Source organism: Drosophila montana, unplaced genomic scaffold, assembly GCF_035044405.1.
Source record: "Drosophila montana isolate Dmon_TW-CO22-7 unplaced genomic scaffold, ASM3504440v1 contig_3003_1, whole genome shotgun sequence".
Taxonomy (NCBI): Eukaryota; Metazoa; Arthropoda; class Insecta; order Diptera; family Drosophilidae; genus Drosophila; species Drosophila montana.
This window is the reverse complement of record NW_026997879.1, coordinates 585855-601652: the sequence shown is the minus strand read 5'-3', so window position 1 is coordinate 601652 and position 15798 is coordinate 585855. Positions and strand designations below refer to the sequence as shown.

General features: G+C 40.9%; 2 protein-coding genes across 5 annotated transcripts; both read right to left on the bottom strand.

The window, feature by feature from the left end:
• On the bottom strand, positions 1 to 4252 carry nan (transient receptor potential cation channel subfamily V member nanchung). Of its 2 annotated transcripts, XM_064684934.1 has the most exons (8): positions 3082 to 4250; positions 2795 to 3021; positions 2582 to 2735; positions 1874 to 2525; positions 1590 to 1816; positions 1374 to 1525; positions 787 to 1318; positions 1 to 727 (listed from the first exon to the last, which is right to left on the bottom strand). In XM_064684934.1, exons 1-8 carry the CDS (start codon positions 3478 to 3480, stop codon positions 554 to 556), a joined length of 2517 nt encoding a protein of 838 aa, XP_064541004.1. In that variant the 5' UTR covers positions 3481 to 4250; the 3' UTR covers positions 1 to 553. The 2 variants fall into 2 exon arrangements, with proteins under 2 accessions (XP_064541004.1, XP_064541003.1); XM_064684933.1 differs by having other exon boundaries at positions 1590 to 2525; positions 3082 to 4252.
• Positions 4253 to 4424: 172 nt separating this feature from the next.
• Positions 4425 to 14808, bottom strand: rdgC (retinal degeneration C). Of its 3 annotated transcripts, none has more exons than XM_064684935.1 (13): positions 14321 to 14808; positions 10525 to 11273; positions 8433 to 8560; positions 7900 to 7981; positions 7710 to 7834; positions 7483 to 7650; positions 7218 to 7421; positions 7009 to 7158; positions 6873 to 6938; positions 6626 to 6811; positions 6153 to 6560; positions 5997 to 6096; positions 4425 to 5930 (listed from the first exon to the last, which is right to left on the bottom strand). In XM_064684935.1, the coding sequence occupies exons 2-13, from the start codon at positions 10796 to 10798 to the stop codon at positions 5593 to 5595; spliced, it is 2229 nt and encodes a 742-aa protein (XP_064541005.1). In that variant the 5' UTR covers positions 10799 to 11273; positions 14321 to 14808; the 3' UTR covers positions 4425 to 5592. The 3 variants fall into 3 exon arrangements, with proteins under 3 accessions (XP_064541005.1, XP_064541006.1, XP_064541007.1); XM_064684936.1 differs by having other exon boundaries at positions 10525 to 11229; XM_064684937.1 differs by lacking the exons at positions 10525 to 11273; positions 14321 to 14808 and adding an exon at positions 9000 to 9027.
• Positions 14809 to 15798: the final 990 nt, after the last annotated feature.

The window sequence follows — 15798 nt, the reverse complement described above, 5'->3', positions numbered from 1 at the left end:
ACGGCTCATAGACTAAACATTTATTGCACAATGCGAACAAATCTTAACAGGATTCTCAACAGAACACAAAAAGTGAAAAGTGCTCTAGTCGAGAGTGACCGACTTGGAGATACCCTGAACCCAACTGTACCGAACTGCGGTTACAAATATTCCAGATTTCTTCCTAACATGGTATGTACTTACATATTCTTCTCATAATCTCTATGGGAATTACATTCTTGCATAACTTACATGTCATCATGTCCTAGTAAGTAATCGATTTTGTGGAAGCATAGTGAGTTACCGATAGGAGGATTTACTTTCCAATTTTTAAGTGTCCAGCTCCTCAGAGATGGAATATTTCAGACAGACGGGCGGACAAAAAGACAGACGGACTTGGCTAACTAAGAATATATATGAGGTCCTCCTCCTTATGCCTGTTACATCATACCCCTTTAAACTAATTTCAATGGGTACAGGGTGTAAAAATAAAGAAGAAAATGGAAAACAGGCAAAGAGCGAAGCGCTCAGTTCAATAAAACTTGAACTAGTTCATTGTCAGGACTTGACTGACTCACAAATTATGCTGCTCTGTGCTGTCCGTCTTCGGGGCGGTGCCAAAGAATTTCTCGTACTCCTGCTGGCGACGACGGGCACGCGCCTCCCGCTCCATTTGGCGCTTTTTGGAGAAACGTTGGTGGATGCGCTTCATCTCCTGCACCTCCTTCATTTCCTCCTTCTCCTCGTCCTGCAAGCAAATAGAAGAATTTAGCTCCTCAACTAGTTCCATCATAAATGCCTACTTACAGTCATGTTCAAGCGCAGGACCAGGGCGCGTCTGCCATCGGACATGGACTGGCTGTATTGCATAAAGTTCTTCAGGCGCTCACCTGGCGGCACACTGCGCTCCACGACGAGCACAATGCGCGCCCATTGGCGCTGCCACTCGTTGCGTATCTCGGCTATCTTCTGGTAGGTGTTGCCCATCATGGCAATCAACATGTTGACCAGCAGAACGCTGACAATCACCATAAACAGAAACCACAATATCTTGGCCTCGTACTCGTGCTGTGTGGACACCATGGCGCCATAATAGTCGCCAAAATTGGTTAGCGACATTAGAAACATGGCCACAATGGATTCCATGGGCGAGGGCATTGGATTCGATTCGGCGTCCTGATCCTCGGGCGTTGACGGATTGTCAAAGGTCAGAAATATGATGTAAAATGCCTGCGAGAAGCCCAGCACAAACACCAAATAGATGGAAACGAATCGCAGCAAATCTCCCATCACCATGCGATAGATCATCACAACGAAGGGTCCCACGGTCTTGAAACCACTGAAAAGCTTCAAAATGGAATAGCAACAAAATAATGAATGTTAATGCTACGCACCGACAAAAGAAGAGAAAATACGGCGCCGTGGTCAACATAATCATAACGGTCACATGATCATCGATTTCGGTAAGACAGGAGACCCTCAGCCAGGGTATGGTCATCATGAGGGCGCAGGAGAACAAGAACATGACCCGCGACGGAGCAGTCATCTGATAGAAGGAAAGTAAGACTGTTAACAGTCAAGGAAAACCTAGGTGAAATAGTTAAGCTGACCAGATTCTCGATGAACATTTTGTAGCCGAGGAAGCGTGCCTCCCTCAGTGCGACGAGCAGGTAGAGTATGGCGCCCACGAAGTTAATTAGCTCGGCTATGATGCGTAGCTTGGCCAGATCCGATTCCAGATTCATGAGCGGACACTGGGCGTAGGTTTGCCACCAGGCGGGCAAGGTCTCGACCTCGCTGGGATCATAATATTCCGTAAAGTTCAGCCAAAAGGTTTCTGTGTGGACATCAAAAATGATTTCATGTTCTTTTCGATTGGATTCAACAAACGGACTGTATTCAGTGCTGGATGTGCCACGTTTGGTATGCTGGCCCAGACTGCCGTTGGTGTACAGATCGTGAGATGCGCTGACATTGGCAGGTGTAGCAGCTGTGCCCTCCGGCTCCTCATCCTCGTCCTCCTTGGAATCCGGACCCGGACGCAATATGAAGCTGAACAGCGATATGAGAAAGTAAAAGGCGAACATGTAAAACTGCTTGTAGAAACGGGATTTGCAGAAGGTGTCCCATTTGGTCTTCAGCAGATCAATGACCACGCCATCCAACAGCTCCAAGTGCTCCAGCTTGTCACCGAATACCACAAAATTCAACACTGAATCCTTGTTGATGTTGCCCGTCTCCTCGTTAATGGTGTCGATCATGAGCAAGGGATACGCGGCACAGGTTATGCTGCCCAGCTGCCAATATATCTCACGCTCAATGCTCATCACATGGAAGAACATCTCGACCCGGCCCAGCTTGGCGGCCAGCGTCAAGGGCGTCAGATTTTGTATATTACGCACGTGTATGTTCGAGCCCACCTCATAGCCCACATCGAACATTTCGATTTTCTCGTAAATGACCAGCATATGCAGCACCGTATTGCCATTGGTATCCTGAAAGTCCGGATCTGCGCCGCGCGCCAGCACCAGTCTGAAGCACTCCTCCTTTACGGATTAACGATAATATATTTATGTTGTATAGCTTTTAATAGTCCAATTACCTGCGACAGGCAGGCGGCAAAACTTAAAGGATACTCGCCCCAGTATACGTAGCCATCATAGTTGGTTATCGGTTGCAGTGCCACGTACTCGTGATCCGGCGAATCCGTGCGTGAGGCCTTCGTGTCCTCCGCGGACATAAAAGCGCCGCAACAGCTGAGTTGAGGGAATTGTGAAAAAATAAAGAGCATATATCAGTGGCATTCAGTACTCACCGCTCCTGAACGTCGGCATTGGCGTCCAGCAAATATTTGACCATGGCCGGATCCTCGTTGACAATGGCAATGTGCAGCACACTCTCGCCGTAGTACTCGTCGCTCATATAGATGTCCAAAATGAGCTTCGGATAGAACTTCAGGAGACGCTTCGCCAGATCAGCATGCAGGGAGGAGGCATTCAGCAGGCAGAGATGCAGAATCGTTTCACCAACAGCACCGCGCATCTGGAATCGAGATTTCGTCATTGTGACTCCAACTGGACAGGCTTATATTATCGAACTCACGTTCAGATCCCAGCACACAAAGCGATAGGCACTCGGATTCGATATGTATTCCGCCTCGGATACCTCCGGACAATAGTCGTGTATATTGAAATCATCATCGGGATTCTCTAGAGCCCGTATCTCGGGCAATTGCCTGGTCCGTGGCCTGTCCCGATTTCGCAGTAGCACCAGCTTCGATATGGGAAAATAACGGCCAGCGCCCTTGTTATATAAAAACGGTTCCACTTTCGTTTTGATCGCATGATCGATCTCGGCAAACTGTTTGGTCTGACAGGCGCGCTTCATCATGTCCACCAGAAGGCCGCCGCCCTTGAGATTGACAAATTTGTAGAGGGCCTGGGTGGAGACTCCCGCCTGTTTCTTGACGCCACTCGTCACATTGCTCTCCGTGTTTCCCATGCTGCGGACCAAGTCCTTGTCAGCTGATTAGGAATCCGATGACAAATCACCGAAACTCTTTGGTTTTTCTAGTTTTTATGGCGCGCCATTGCAAAATTGCAGTTAGCTTTTTCTAGAACTTGGCTGTTTTCTGTTCGATGTGCTCTTGTTTTCTGTCTGTTTTTATCCTTCGAGTGGTCATCGATTAAACATTCCATCGAATTGAGCGTTGCCAATGCAACAGCTGAACTTGAGCTCAATTTATTGTTTACAAACCGTTGCCAGGTTGCCAAACTTGTTGCATTTGTTCAACAAGTGCCGCGCCCTTATCCTCAATTACGGCAAACTTGTGGATTCCAATCAGAAAACATGAACTTGGCGTGTGTTTCGTGGCCTTGCACCTTGACATTGAGTACTACACATGCCGGCTTACCGTTATCTTAAATCGATTTAGCTTAGATTTGAGTTAAACAATTTATGAACCTGCTTCTTTCTTATATTATAGGTAACACCTTGTTGTCGCTCTTTCAATTTCGTAATTCAATCAAATTATTTAACTTTTCTCATTATATAAACAAACAACATAAATATAGCAATACAACAAAAAGTAACAAACAATTTTCGAATCGAAAGCTTTTCAATATTCACTGCATATGGTCACTCTAAACGTCTCAGTTTTGCGTTAGGCGCCTACTTCGCGTGACGCAAAGTTGAGAAATCGATTCTGTTAACTCCAAGTGCGTTAACAGAATCAATTTGGCGTTTCAAAAATGTTACTTAGGCTAAACTTAATGTAAACTAACATTTTTTGTTATACACTGAACGAAAGTCGTTTCTTAACGAATTGTAGATACATTAGACAAAAGCTGCTTGCTACAATACGTACTGTAAAAATTGAAATTACTTTAAGAAAAACTACGCTATTATAATTGCAGAAGCAAACTATTAATTTATTAATATGTTATTTTTTTTGTGAGACGAAACTCATTTAAATTTATTTGGACCAGATCGTTATGTTTGATTATAGATAGTAGCTACAATTGTTTTGGTTATTACTCATGTGCTCATCTCGGCTATTTAAAATACCGAATTCAATAATATTCTTTTAATAGCATTAAGTGCAGGTAATTGTTATAAGAATATATATATATATATTCGCTTAGCATTAATTGATGTGGTATGTTAATTTACTAACGTAGAAAGACTTCGACTTATCAAAAGATATATGTGTTTTGCATCTAACATAAATATATTTCTTGCAAATTTATAACATTGCCCAACGGGGCATATATGTATGTATAACAATTTATTTACTATTGTATTTGGTAAGCTTTTCAAAACAATTTAAACGTTAGCTTTTGATCCCATGGCTTGAACTATGCATGAAGACAATTCGATATTTGTTTGTAGTTAAACGTGAATATTAACAACAATTTTGCTATGTTTTATATATTCGAGCACTGCCGACCCATATAAATAAATTGTCATCTGAGATTTCAATTATCTTTTGTACTTCGGGTAATTAACAAAACATAAATTATTTTAGTTAAAATCAACTCTTACAATCCATTCACTTTTATGATAAGTTGAAATCAGATTATGCTATTCCATTATTATTCTTATCGCTAACCGTAATTGAATGCAGTTTAGAAAGAAATTGGCTGGGAATGATTTGGCCTAATGGCCATCTTTTAGCTTGCCTTTTTGTTCCTTTTTCATTGGAAATATGAGTTAGCATAGATCATAGAGCTTATAGAGCTAGATATATTATTTTAATGGATATATATTTAGTTGCTTATTCATCGCCGATAGCACTGGTTCGATCTACCTTTTCCTATATGCCCTTTCTTCTCGGACGTACACCCCGTACTTTCAGAATATAAATTAAAGATTCACTTTTGTGCAAGAAATGTTATGGACGGAGTCCAATGCATTAAGACTCCAGCAGATAAAATAGCGAAAGATTTTAAGAGAAGCTCTAAAATGCTTTACGGGGCATAAGCTGCATATGATATATAATTTTCTTTATAACTTCTTAATTATTAATAATATTTAGCGTCGTTATGTTAGGGCTGACAGCTTATAATTTTGAAAAATAATTGCATAAATTGTACTATTTTAGGGTAATATTTTTTATGAATTTTGTTCAACCACATTTGCCTCACAGTCAGTCGGATCAATATCGTGCTCAACTACCAGAGTATTTCTCGATATTGTATCCGCCAGCCGAGTTACTGACTCTGAGGGACGCAGACCTGTTGAACGCTTGCGTAGATATTCTTCTTGCTGTTCTTTTCTACTCAAATCGCTTAGTCTAAACGCCTCCAAGAACTCATTAAGATCTACCTTACCATCACCATTGAGATCCATCATACGGCATTTTTCCAACATTTCATCCTTTGAGTAAACGCCAGGCATATGAGCGACCAGCAGATCAATTGCCTTCTCGAATTCATCCAGAGTTATTTCACCTGCAGTTAAGGAATGACAAATTAAACGAGTTATGTACAGGTAACAGGCACACGCGAATATTGCACCTGAATGATCAGCATCGATAATATTGAATATGGTTTCCAAGCTGGCTTTATTGGCATATAAAGCGTCCATTACGGATGTCCCATCTGCCTCAGCTTCCATCTGAATAAATTAATGGTTAATTAATCTGATTAAAGCATGTTTTAGGAATAACATACAATAACATCCGTGTCGAGAAGATCCAACGTTCGAACATAGTTCACGCATTGGCTATCAGTGCCCGGGGCCAGTTTATCGCGTAGCAGTCGCCAGGGTAGGCCCAACTTGGTCACATTTTCCATTACAAAGCACCATTTTGAAATGGTTATGCAGCCGGAATCATCGGGATCGTACTTCTTGAACTCCGCCTCCAGCTCATCCCGATGTTCACGCATCCGCACGGCTAGTTCCTTTAATGCCGCACACTCCACAATGCCCATGCGTTGCTTGAAGGAGAGCTCCTTGGTCTGCGAGGCCGCCGAAATGTACTGGACAAAGTGCGGCACCAGTTGATTATTCAGGCGCATATAGGCGCCTTTGTTGGAGCCCATGGCATAGTAGTTCGATGCCGAGAATATGGTGATGATCTGCAGGAGAGCATACCACCGATAATATGGATAGATACTTTTGAGACAAAATCATTTATATATACCTTGTTGTCATGCATAAACTCGTGTCCATTTGGCTTGCACTCATGCGAGCGGATTACGTAGCTAAGTCGATGGCGTTTCAAAAATAATTCCGTTGTGTCTGGACCGAACCAAACACCAGCGCCTCGTAACGCGTTTGGCTTGCAGCCTTGCGAGGCCTGCGGATCGCTCCACATTATATCAAAAATCTGTAAAAATAAAGACAATCAATTTTGGAAATATAAGAAGATTTCGTGGGTTTCGCTGCACCTGTTGCCACTCTGCCTTCTCCAGAGCTTCACCATCCATTAGAGGTGGCCGCAGAATTGATACATACTGCAATAAAAAGTAGTTTGAATTCAATTATAATATATTACTGATTGATTATAGAGAGCTGTGCATCTACCTTTCCCCTGTCAATGCTTTTTATAAGGTCCAGGTTCGTAGTATCCGAGAAACCGCCGTGCACAATTAACACGCGGTTATTTAAAATAGATCCTAGTGGAAGCCAACGATAAACCTCGTCAATTAACGAGAGCAAACGTTTGTGATTACGCTGAAATAGTTAAACGTCATAATTAGGGATCTCAGTCAAAAACGAATGGATATACTCACGGGATACTTTCCCTCTACCTCGCGAATGAAGCCATAGCGGGCGTTCATTACGCTATCTTCGTGATTGCCGCGATTCAAGAACACAGCATTTGGAAATGCCAAATAGAGGGACAATAGGAGCAACAGCACCTCCAGCCCTCGCTTGCCCCTATCCACAAAGTCGCCATTGAAGACATAAGGATTGCTAGCGGAAGGCAGTCCATTCTAAAATACAAATTCGAGCATTTATTTGCACCTTGAGTAGTAATAACTATTTGGTATTTACCTTATAGAGCACCACCAGCAGGTCGTCCAGTTTGCCATGCAGATCCCCACATATGGTCACCTGTTGGGAGACGGCCGTCGATACCATCCACAGGTTTGGCATCTGTTTGAGGCATTTTGCAGCTTCGCGCAAAATCATACACACATATTTTGGATGCAGACGGTTGCCCTACAACACATATATTTCTTATTTGTTAATCAAAGCTAAGGAGGTTGCCATAAACATACCCTTTTTTTGCGAAATACATCAATCATGAGATCTATGTGCTTTTTCTGTATCGGTAATTCGAGCTGTATACGCGCCATTTCGCCAGTTTCCTCATATAATGCGGCACTCTTCTCCGGGCCAATACCTAGTCGGAAATAAACAAAAAAGTTAAAATAACCAAGAATGTGCTAGACAAGTTGTTGGACCTACTTTGTTTTGAGGTCTGACCTTTATTGCCAGCCTCAATGGCCTGGGGCATGTGTTTGATAAGGTCATTGAAGAACTTGTATAGCTATAATAGAATAAAATAAAATAATCAGTAAAACAATAATAACAAGCAATATTAATTTCCCGACATCTGTTCTGCACACGTAAATATATATTATTTTCTATATATTTACGTGTGTATTTTCTGTCGCTCGTTTGTCCCATGTTATCGACTTTCGAATCATAACAAATGCACAAAAACGCAGCCATTTCCCTTTTGGCCGAGCTTTTGTGCAGAGTATTTGAAGGGCTGCAAGCTCCAAGAAAAATCAAAATTGTCGAAGGTTCGGTTTACGCTTTGAACCAACTCCCCTTGCTTAAAGATTCGTTTGTGAACCTGATTAGCCAGGTTTATTAGACCAGATTTTTGGTTTGTAAAAAGCAATTGAATTTTTAATTTATAATTTATAATTCGATTGAAAGCCCCGTTTGCAGCCTTGCATAACATAGTACACATTTTTGTTGCCAGCTCTTACCTCGGCCTGGTCCTGCTCGCAGGCGTACTCCACGTTTTGAAATATTTGCCAATTACAGCGCTTTCGCATTTCCTGCCGTGCCTGATGTCGGCGATACCATTTCTGTATAAATATTGCTGCTCTGATTGCTGAAATAAATTTATAGAGATTTTAAGACCTTAACGAAAAGAAGTTACAACTAAAAAACAAAGATAATAAGTAAATGAATGTCATTTAAGTTAGTTCTCAGACAAGTTTTTTCATTTGCAAATATTGGCTAACTAACTTAAATGCTAAGTTGCAAGAAATTCCTGCACACATACGTGCAGTATAAAAGGCTACGCTTCTCTCTGGCTGCTGCTTCTCTCTGCTGTCGCTTGCAACCGGGTTTCTGCATGAGCACACAGGTTGGCGGAAGGAAATGCACTCGGCAGGAAATGCAGACGGACTGATTGAGTGATTGATTGCTTTAACGTTAAGGATGCACAGCAGAGACACACACACACACACACATATATAATATAATAATATAATATAGGGGCATGCTTCCTATGACTGTCACATAATTACAATTACATTATTACTTGCCGTTGTCATCCATTATTATGTAATAGACTTGAAGAACGGAGTGCGAATATAAAAGTCCTTGTGACTGCCGTCAGTTAATTATTATTCACTATTGTACCTATTAGCATGGTGAGGGTATTCAGAGTGTTGTGTTTCTTTACAAATTTCAAGGCATACTTTTCATTTCATACACAGCTTTGGGTGTTCTTGTCGTTAGAAGGCAACCCATTTAATTAGTGAGCTATTTAGTTGGTTTCCCGCACGCATCTATTTTATAGGTCTATTGGTTAAATCAATTATTTTAGAATTGGTAAGCACGTTTTCCATTGTTGTACACACGGTATCCAGCACAAGACTGCGACCTGAACGACTCGCAACCTTTTTGGTGTGGTCTGCGAGTGGTTCTCTCTATTGGAACCCGCCCTTGTCTCTGACCGTCTCACCGTCTCACTACCACTATTGGCCCATAATATATGTGCATGTTTGTATGGCTATTCAAAGCGTCAGCCCCGTCGATTTGTGCCCCTCTTTGGTCAACAATGTTGTGGTCAAGCGACGGGCGAGGGGATAGGGGGGTTGCCTTGCGGCTGTCGTCGTCTGCTAAATTCGTTTGTGCCACAAATTGTAATACAATATACACGAACGCAGCCGCAGCCGCAGCCGCTGGCTCAGAAGCTAAAACGGGGGCTGACCAAACTTGGAAATAAGGTTGAAATGGGTTGGGGGCTGTGGAGGGTCGGCAATAGTATTTTTTTCGTTTTTTTTTTTTATTTATTTTATTATTCTCACTCTTGTTGAGTGGCGAAATAAGTAGTCCACTTACTTACTCTAAGGCGTGTGCTGACTCTTATAACACAAAACCAGATCAAGTTTATTTCAATATTTTGGTTGCCTTGCCCTCCACATGCGTAAATCAATACAAGGGAACTACATTCGCAAAATATATACCCTTGTAGATAAAGTATTTTATTTAAACAATTAAAGATGTGCAAGTCCAATAGGTTTCTAATATTCCACAAAATATATATATGTATATATATATATATGTACACATGCATTTAAACCAGCATGTCCTTGCTGATTGATTGATGACCGACTTATCACCTGACTGACCGACTGATAGGTGATCAATCTCTAAAGTTACCTTATGTTTTGCAAATACCTCTCTTTTTGTTTCTCACAGGGCTTCAAATTCATGTTCAAGATAGTTAACAAATACATTTTCCACACATTTCCACCCTCTGTGTGGAGAGTGGGGGCAAGTTTGTAAAGGTGAAAGTTCAAGTTCTATTCAATTTGCAACAAACTTCGTTTCAAAGGTCAAACATAAAACGATTGCAATTATTTTGGGAATTTATTCATCAAAGATCTGTGTGAAAGGTCAAATAAGATGTGGAATAAATCGGAAAGTTTGCATGGGCGGGAAATGAGTGGAACGTTGAAATCCGTTAGTACAGATTTTAAAAAGGACATTTTGTTAAAAAAAAAACAAATTTATTATCAAATAATCATTCAAATAATTTAATTAATAAAGGGAGCTACTCACTTTTCTCGGCCCGCGTTGCACTCATGCCTCGAAGCGGTTTGCGGAAGTGCTTGCACCAACCTTTCCTCTGAAACAATTGCAACAGACTGGAGGCGCGCGTGCTAGTTGGCGGAGTCAGCGTTTGCGGCTGGCCATTGGACCCCAGCGTGGTCGTCTGCATGCTGGCACCGACACGCTCTATTTCCGACGAGCGACACGACGAGGCGTCTTCCACGGAGGAGCTGCGGCGCTTGCCGCTGCCGCCGCTTTGCAGGCACACACAGCTGCGCAACATGTTGCTGTTTGGATTTGGCTGGCTAAGTCCGGACCGGCAGCCACCTCTGACCGTGCCGTGGATGTGTGTTGTGTGTTGTGTAACTTGAAACACCGCTGCCGTGTGTACTACGGCGCACTAACAGGTCGACGGGGCGCACCTATTGTCATCGGGCGCCGGCAGGGTCTGTCTTAATTGCAGCTCCGCACACAACTCGCTGGATAGTTACACGGACTTGTAGTCATGCCACATGCATGAGTGTTTGCCTTGAGGTTTGTTTTAGTACCTTGTACTATTTAGTCTGGCCCGCAACGTAATATGATTCGCCCATACTTGGCCGGAAAATGCGTCGTGCGTTCGTTCGTCCTTCAACCACGGCCAGGTGTGCCCTCTTTATGTATGTTGGCACTTTTTCTTTTTGTGTCTGTTGCCTTCGGTGCAATTCAGTTTTCCTATCATATTACTTATATTACATACATTTAAGTCTTGCGATTAACTAAATAGAAGATAAATATCAAAAGCCACAAACATTACTACTATTTAAATAGTTCACTAAAATGAGTTGTCATTTAATTACAAGACAATAAATTATAATTTAGGGCAAATTCAGGCATTTTGAGCAATGTATTAAGCTTTTCTCTCAATGTACGAATTGTGCCACTTTGAAAAGTTTAATATCAACAACGATCAAGCAGAAGTTTTCAGCCTTCAACATATCCAGCCCACGCTGGGTATGAATATGCATACATACATACATACATACATTCATATGTGCACATAGATACACACATACATGCTACATCCGTTTTTTAGTGTTCCCTAGCGGAAATCTGCTTACTGTGCGGTTGAGTGAATAATGATTTAACCTTAACGAAAAATGCACAAACAAAAATAAATAAAAAAAATAAAGCGAGAATGAAATATCAGATTCGACACGTCGAGCATTAAATACCCTAAAGGCTTGCCAGCTTTGTGTGTGTGGCATTCTAAAGATCATGATTCCCGAATTCAGTCTAGATATCGTGAAAATAAGGAAAAGGTTTCGACTCAAATATACACCTTACTTATAGAGCTATATGATATTTTAGTCTGAGTTTCAAACGATTTTGGAACATTACAAGACTCTTAAATTTCAAGTTAGGTCGAGTTACCTCAAAACACAAAATCATTCCTATTTCAGCTATATAAGCTAGTGGTCCATTCCACCCGAATTCCGACACATGTACTGCCAGCTGCAGATACCCAGACCAAAGACAATATGCCCGGACCTACACAAAGTTCGTTGTCGAAACTTTAAGACTGAGGCTACATCGACATGCCTTTATTTTTATTTATTTACTTTATGGGGTCGAATATGTTCCCCTGTGTGCGTTCCCCATTTCATAACTAAATTATAGTACCCTCCTACAATGTTATAGAAACTATAGAGAAAAGAAGCATGAAATGCTCAAAGGCCCTGAAGCGACTATCATTCACCTATTTCAGATGATTTGCTAGGTTGGGGGTGCCTTTGTATTAATTAGTATCTGGTCGTGACAAAGGCATTTCAGATGTCCGCTTCGCTTGCATGTGGGTCAGGATGTCGATGCTGCCCGTTGTCCTCCATACTGCTGCTAATAGCTTGGTCAAAAGAACAAAAGGCTCCTACTCGAAAGCTGGTATGGAAAACTAGAAAGCGTAAAATTTAAATGCCAGCAACACAAAAGCCAATTTAAACTAAGTATACACATACTTTCGAGCAAAATTAAGAACTTTCAGGACATGAGCTGCAACGGCACGTATTTGAGTAAGGTGAAATGGTTTTAGCCTTGCCAAGGAAGGCAGTATCTTGCAACAAAGTGTGTAAAATGAGGAAACCCGCAGCGTAGCTTATTGGTTTCTTGGTGTTCACCTGGCCCCAATGGTAACGAGCACCGCAACACGCATAAATCGTGTCGAAAATGGCGTCAAAAGTGGCACGCGGCAAGGGGCAAGTGGCTGCTAAACTTTTATCAAAACTCAATTTGTACAAAGTGAAAATGTTTCAAAATTAATTTTCAATTTGTAAATAAGATTATTTTTTTCAAAATGTGCGCGCTTCAGACCTCAATACGAGGGTCGCGCGACAAGTGCACCCACCTCCACCTCCGCCCACCTTTCGGGTGGGAATATTTAGGGGAAGTTGTCGTCACGTCGTGTTCTGTCATCTGCCAAACGACCGACCGACCACATACTCAATTTCAGGCTGATTTAAAAGTTATTGTTGTGTTTCTTTTTTAATTGGCTGTCCGTTTCCTAATAAATTGGAACCACAAAGTGCGCAATATCGATTCCCAATTCGCTTTTTTAACGTTGCATGCCAAACACGCAGAGTATTAAATGGGAAATTGGATGCTGTTTATGGTCTAACCATGGCTTATGGCTTTAACGAATTCCCAATTCTATGCTTATGCCAATTCTAAGCTCCATTTCGACTTATCTATAAATGTTCGCTTCAATTTATGGGGCCCATCGTAGCTGATGGAACTAGGAAATATCATTTTATTCGCAGAGTTGGCTTAAATACGGCAATTCACGTTTAATCAAAGTAAAGCCAAAAATTAATATGCGGAAATTGTTGTTGGGTACACGACAGAAGAAAAAAAAAGCAAACCTAATATCGCTACCATTTGTTTTAATTAAATAGAAAACTTTGCTTTTAGGCAGGATACGAAAGTTACGACACAATTCATTTCAATTACCCGCATAGTAAAGGTCACTTTCCGTCTTTTGATCCCCCGAAAAACTGGACCGTAGATAGGACAGACTGAGTAATGACATCATCTGACGGATAATTAGCAAATATGTAGTACACGTACATATAGGACCGAAGGGACTTAAGGTTGTTCCAAAGAATTGGAGTGGGTAACTATACTTTCTTTTACGATAGGAAGAAAATTATATTGAAAATCTCAGAGACAAAATTTGCTATTTATGAATTCCCACTGAAATGTCTTTCATCTACAAATTGAGAACATTTGTGTTGCTCTACAATAAAATATATTGTGAAATGTGTTTTGGGCAGACGGTTGGCTTTCGTATACCCTGTAACCATAAAAAAGCAATGAATGACGTATGATTAAGCTATAGAAATTGATGTAAGTTCTTAAAATATATAGAATCTATCTCAGAGAGTTCAGCGAAGATATAGATATATGAACTATACTTCGTTTTTTTCAGAGATATTATCACGCCTTCGCCAACTGGGTACAGCATATCTGTTAGTCGAGCACGCTCAGTGCAAGCATTTTTTGTTGTTTTGTTTTGACTTATATTTATACATATGTAGACAGTATAGATGCATATACAAATAGATATTTTCACTCATGATTACCAAGTAGTTCAATTTATATTTTCGTCTTGCAAATATTTAACTAAATAGATAAGCAAAGCATTGACCAATTAAGCGCTCCGATAAGACTAGATGGCAAAGAGGATTTAACCATACATACATAAACACATGCTCAAACAAATACATACATATTGATATGCATAAGAAAATATGTAAATTAAATGTAGGTATACCTTCGTGGAAGAGCTTGCGGCTAATAAACCGCATAGATTCATTTTTATGTTCCTCCCAATTGATGACACGGCAGTAGAAAAGGTGCAAACGTATGTGTGCGTGTGTTTGTGTATGACGTATACACATACATACGTTAACAGGAATTTTGTTGCACCAGCAAATGACAGATATGTATATCAGCGACCATAACAGAGAAGATATACATACATATAAAGGCGGCAAATGATTAAAAGAAGCCACACAGAAAACTGATGCGGCGGCACCAGCAATAACTGCACATACACACACAGAAGACACCGTAAACACCGTACGAACGTACACACACACACACACGGCACACAGAGCGCCAATGTTACGGTTCTTAAATAGCACGGACTAGCCTCTGAATGCAATAGCAATGCGAATTTTTTTGCTTATATTCATAAAACATTGCTGGTCCGCGTTCCGCTCCGTCTTGTATGGAATACCGATACGAACTGAAATGAGCTGAAAGCACGGAAATCCTTTTAGTCGACTGTGGCTGTGGCTGTGGCTGGCGACGGCGACGGCGCAGTTATTGCGAAAACGAAAGAAAACAAAAATCGTTACCAAAAACAGCTGTTTGCTTGCTTGCCGCGTTTTTGCTTCCCCTTTCGACGCGCGGAGGCTGCGCGTTTCACACACACACACACTTTCACTCTCACTTCACAAAGCCAAGCATATTTGAAGTTTTGTTTTAAATTTTTTTTTTTTTTTTTAATATACATATGTCTTGAAGGGCAATGTCAGGGTTAAGGAACCACACCCTGCCATTAGCACAGTCTTCTTCGAAGCTTGGTTATATTTTGATAATGGCGTAGTTCAAATTCAAAGCCTTATAAGATAGCAACGTTTGCATTTACTTAGCGCGAATTCAAAGGACCTTTAGGCCAAGCTTCACGGTTTTTGACGTATTTAATTTTATGGTACAGCGCGGAAAACCGAAAAACTTCACAAACTCTGTAAACAAGTTTTAAAGACTTATTTAGCTATTTTTTTTAATACCTCGCCTTCTAGCAACCGTTTTGCATTTTCAAATGTCACTTTTTCACAATTGGACAAAAGAAGAAAAAAAAAACCATGTTGTAAAAAAACTAATGTCCATTGTGTTTAAGTACTAAGTTAAGTAATTAGTAAGTCCCAATATACCAATGTACTATGTACCGCAGTGCCGGGTGTCACCCAGAGCAGAATACTTAAAATATGCACTTAACTTAATGTAAAATAGCTTTATAAATTATATGTTATAACTTATGATATATGTATGTCAATTCAGTAATTTCAAAATTGCTCAGCGAATAGAGTGAATAGAGTATGTATAGTTAAGTCGTCATTCGGTCAAAGGCAACGAATGGAAGTTACAATGAATATATGGAAATTTATATAAGTATATACCTTTTGCAGCCATAGAAGAAAATAAAGAAAACGTTTCTTCTGCAACGTCATCAATATTAAGTTC

Excerpts from the sequence above, each read along its gene's own strand:
- nan (XM_064684933.1), bottom strand. The coding sequence starts at position 3,480 with ATGGGAAACACGGAGAGCAATGTGACGAGTGGCGTCAAGAAACAGGCG. Across the intron at positions 3,022-3,081 it reads TTGTGTGCTGGGATCTGAAC|ATGCGCGGTGCTGTTGGTGA; the intron begins GTGAGTTCGATA and ends TCTCGATTCCAG. Across the intron at positions 2,736-2,794 it reads AATGCCGACGTTCAGGAGCG|CTGTTGCGGCGCTTTTATGT; the intron begins GTGAGTACTGAA and ends CCCTCAACTCAG.
- rdgC (XM_064684935.1), bottom strand. The coding sequence starts at position 10,798 with ATGTTGCGCAGCTGTGTGTGCCTGCAAAGCGGCGGCAGCGGCAAGCGC. Across the intron at positions 7,422-7,482 it reads TGCTGGTGGTGCTCTATAAG|AATGGACTGCCTTCCGCTAG; the intron begins GTAAATACCAAA and ends TTTGTATTTTAG. Across the intron at positions 6,939-7,008 it reads AAAGCATTGACAGGGGAAAG|TATGTATCAATTCTGCGGCC; the intron begins GTAGATGCACAG and ends TTTTTATTGCAG.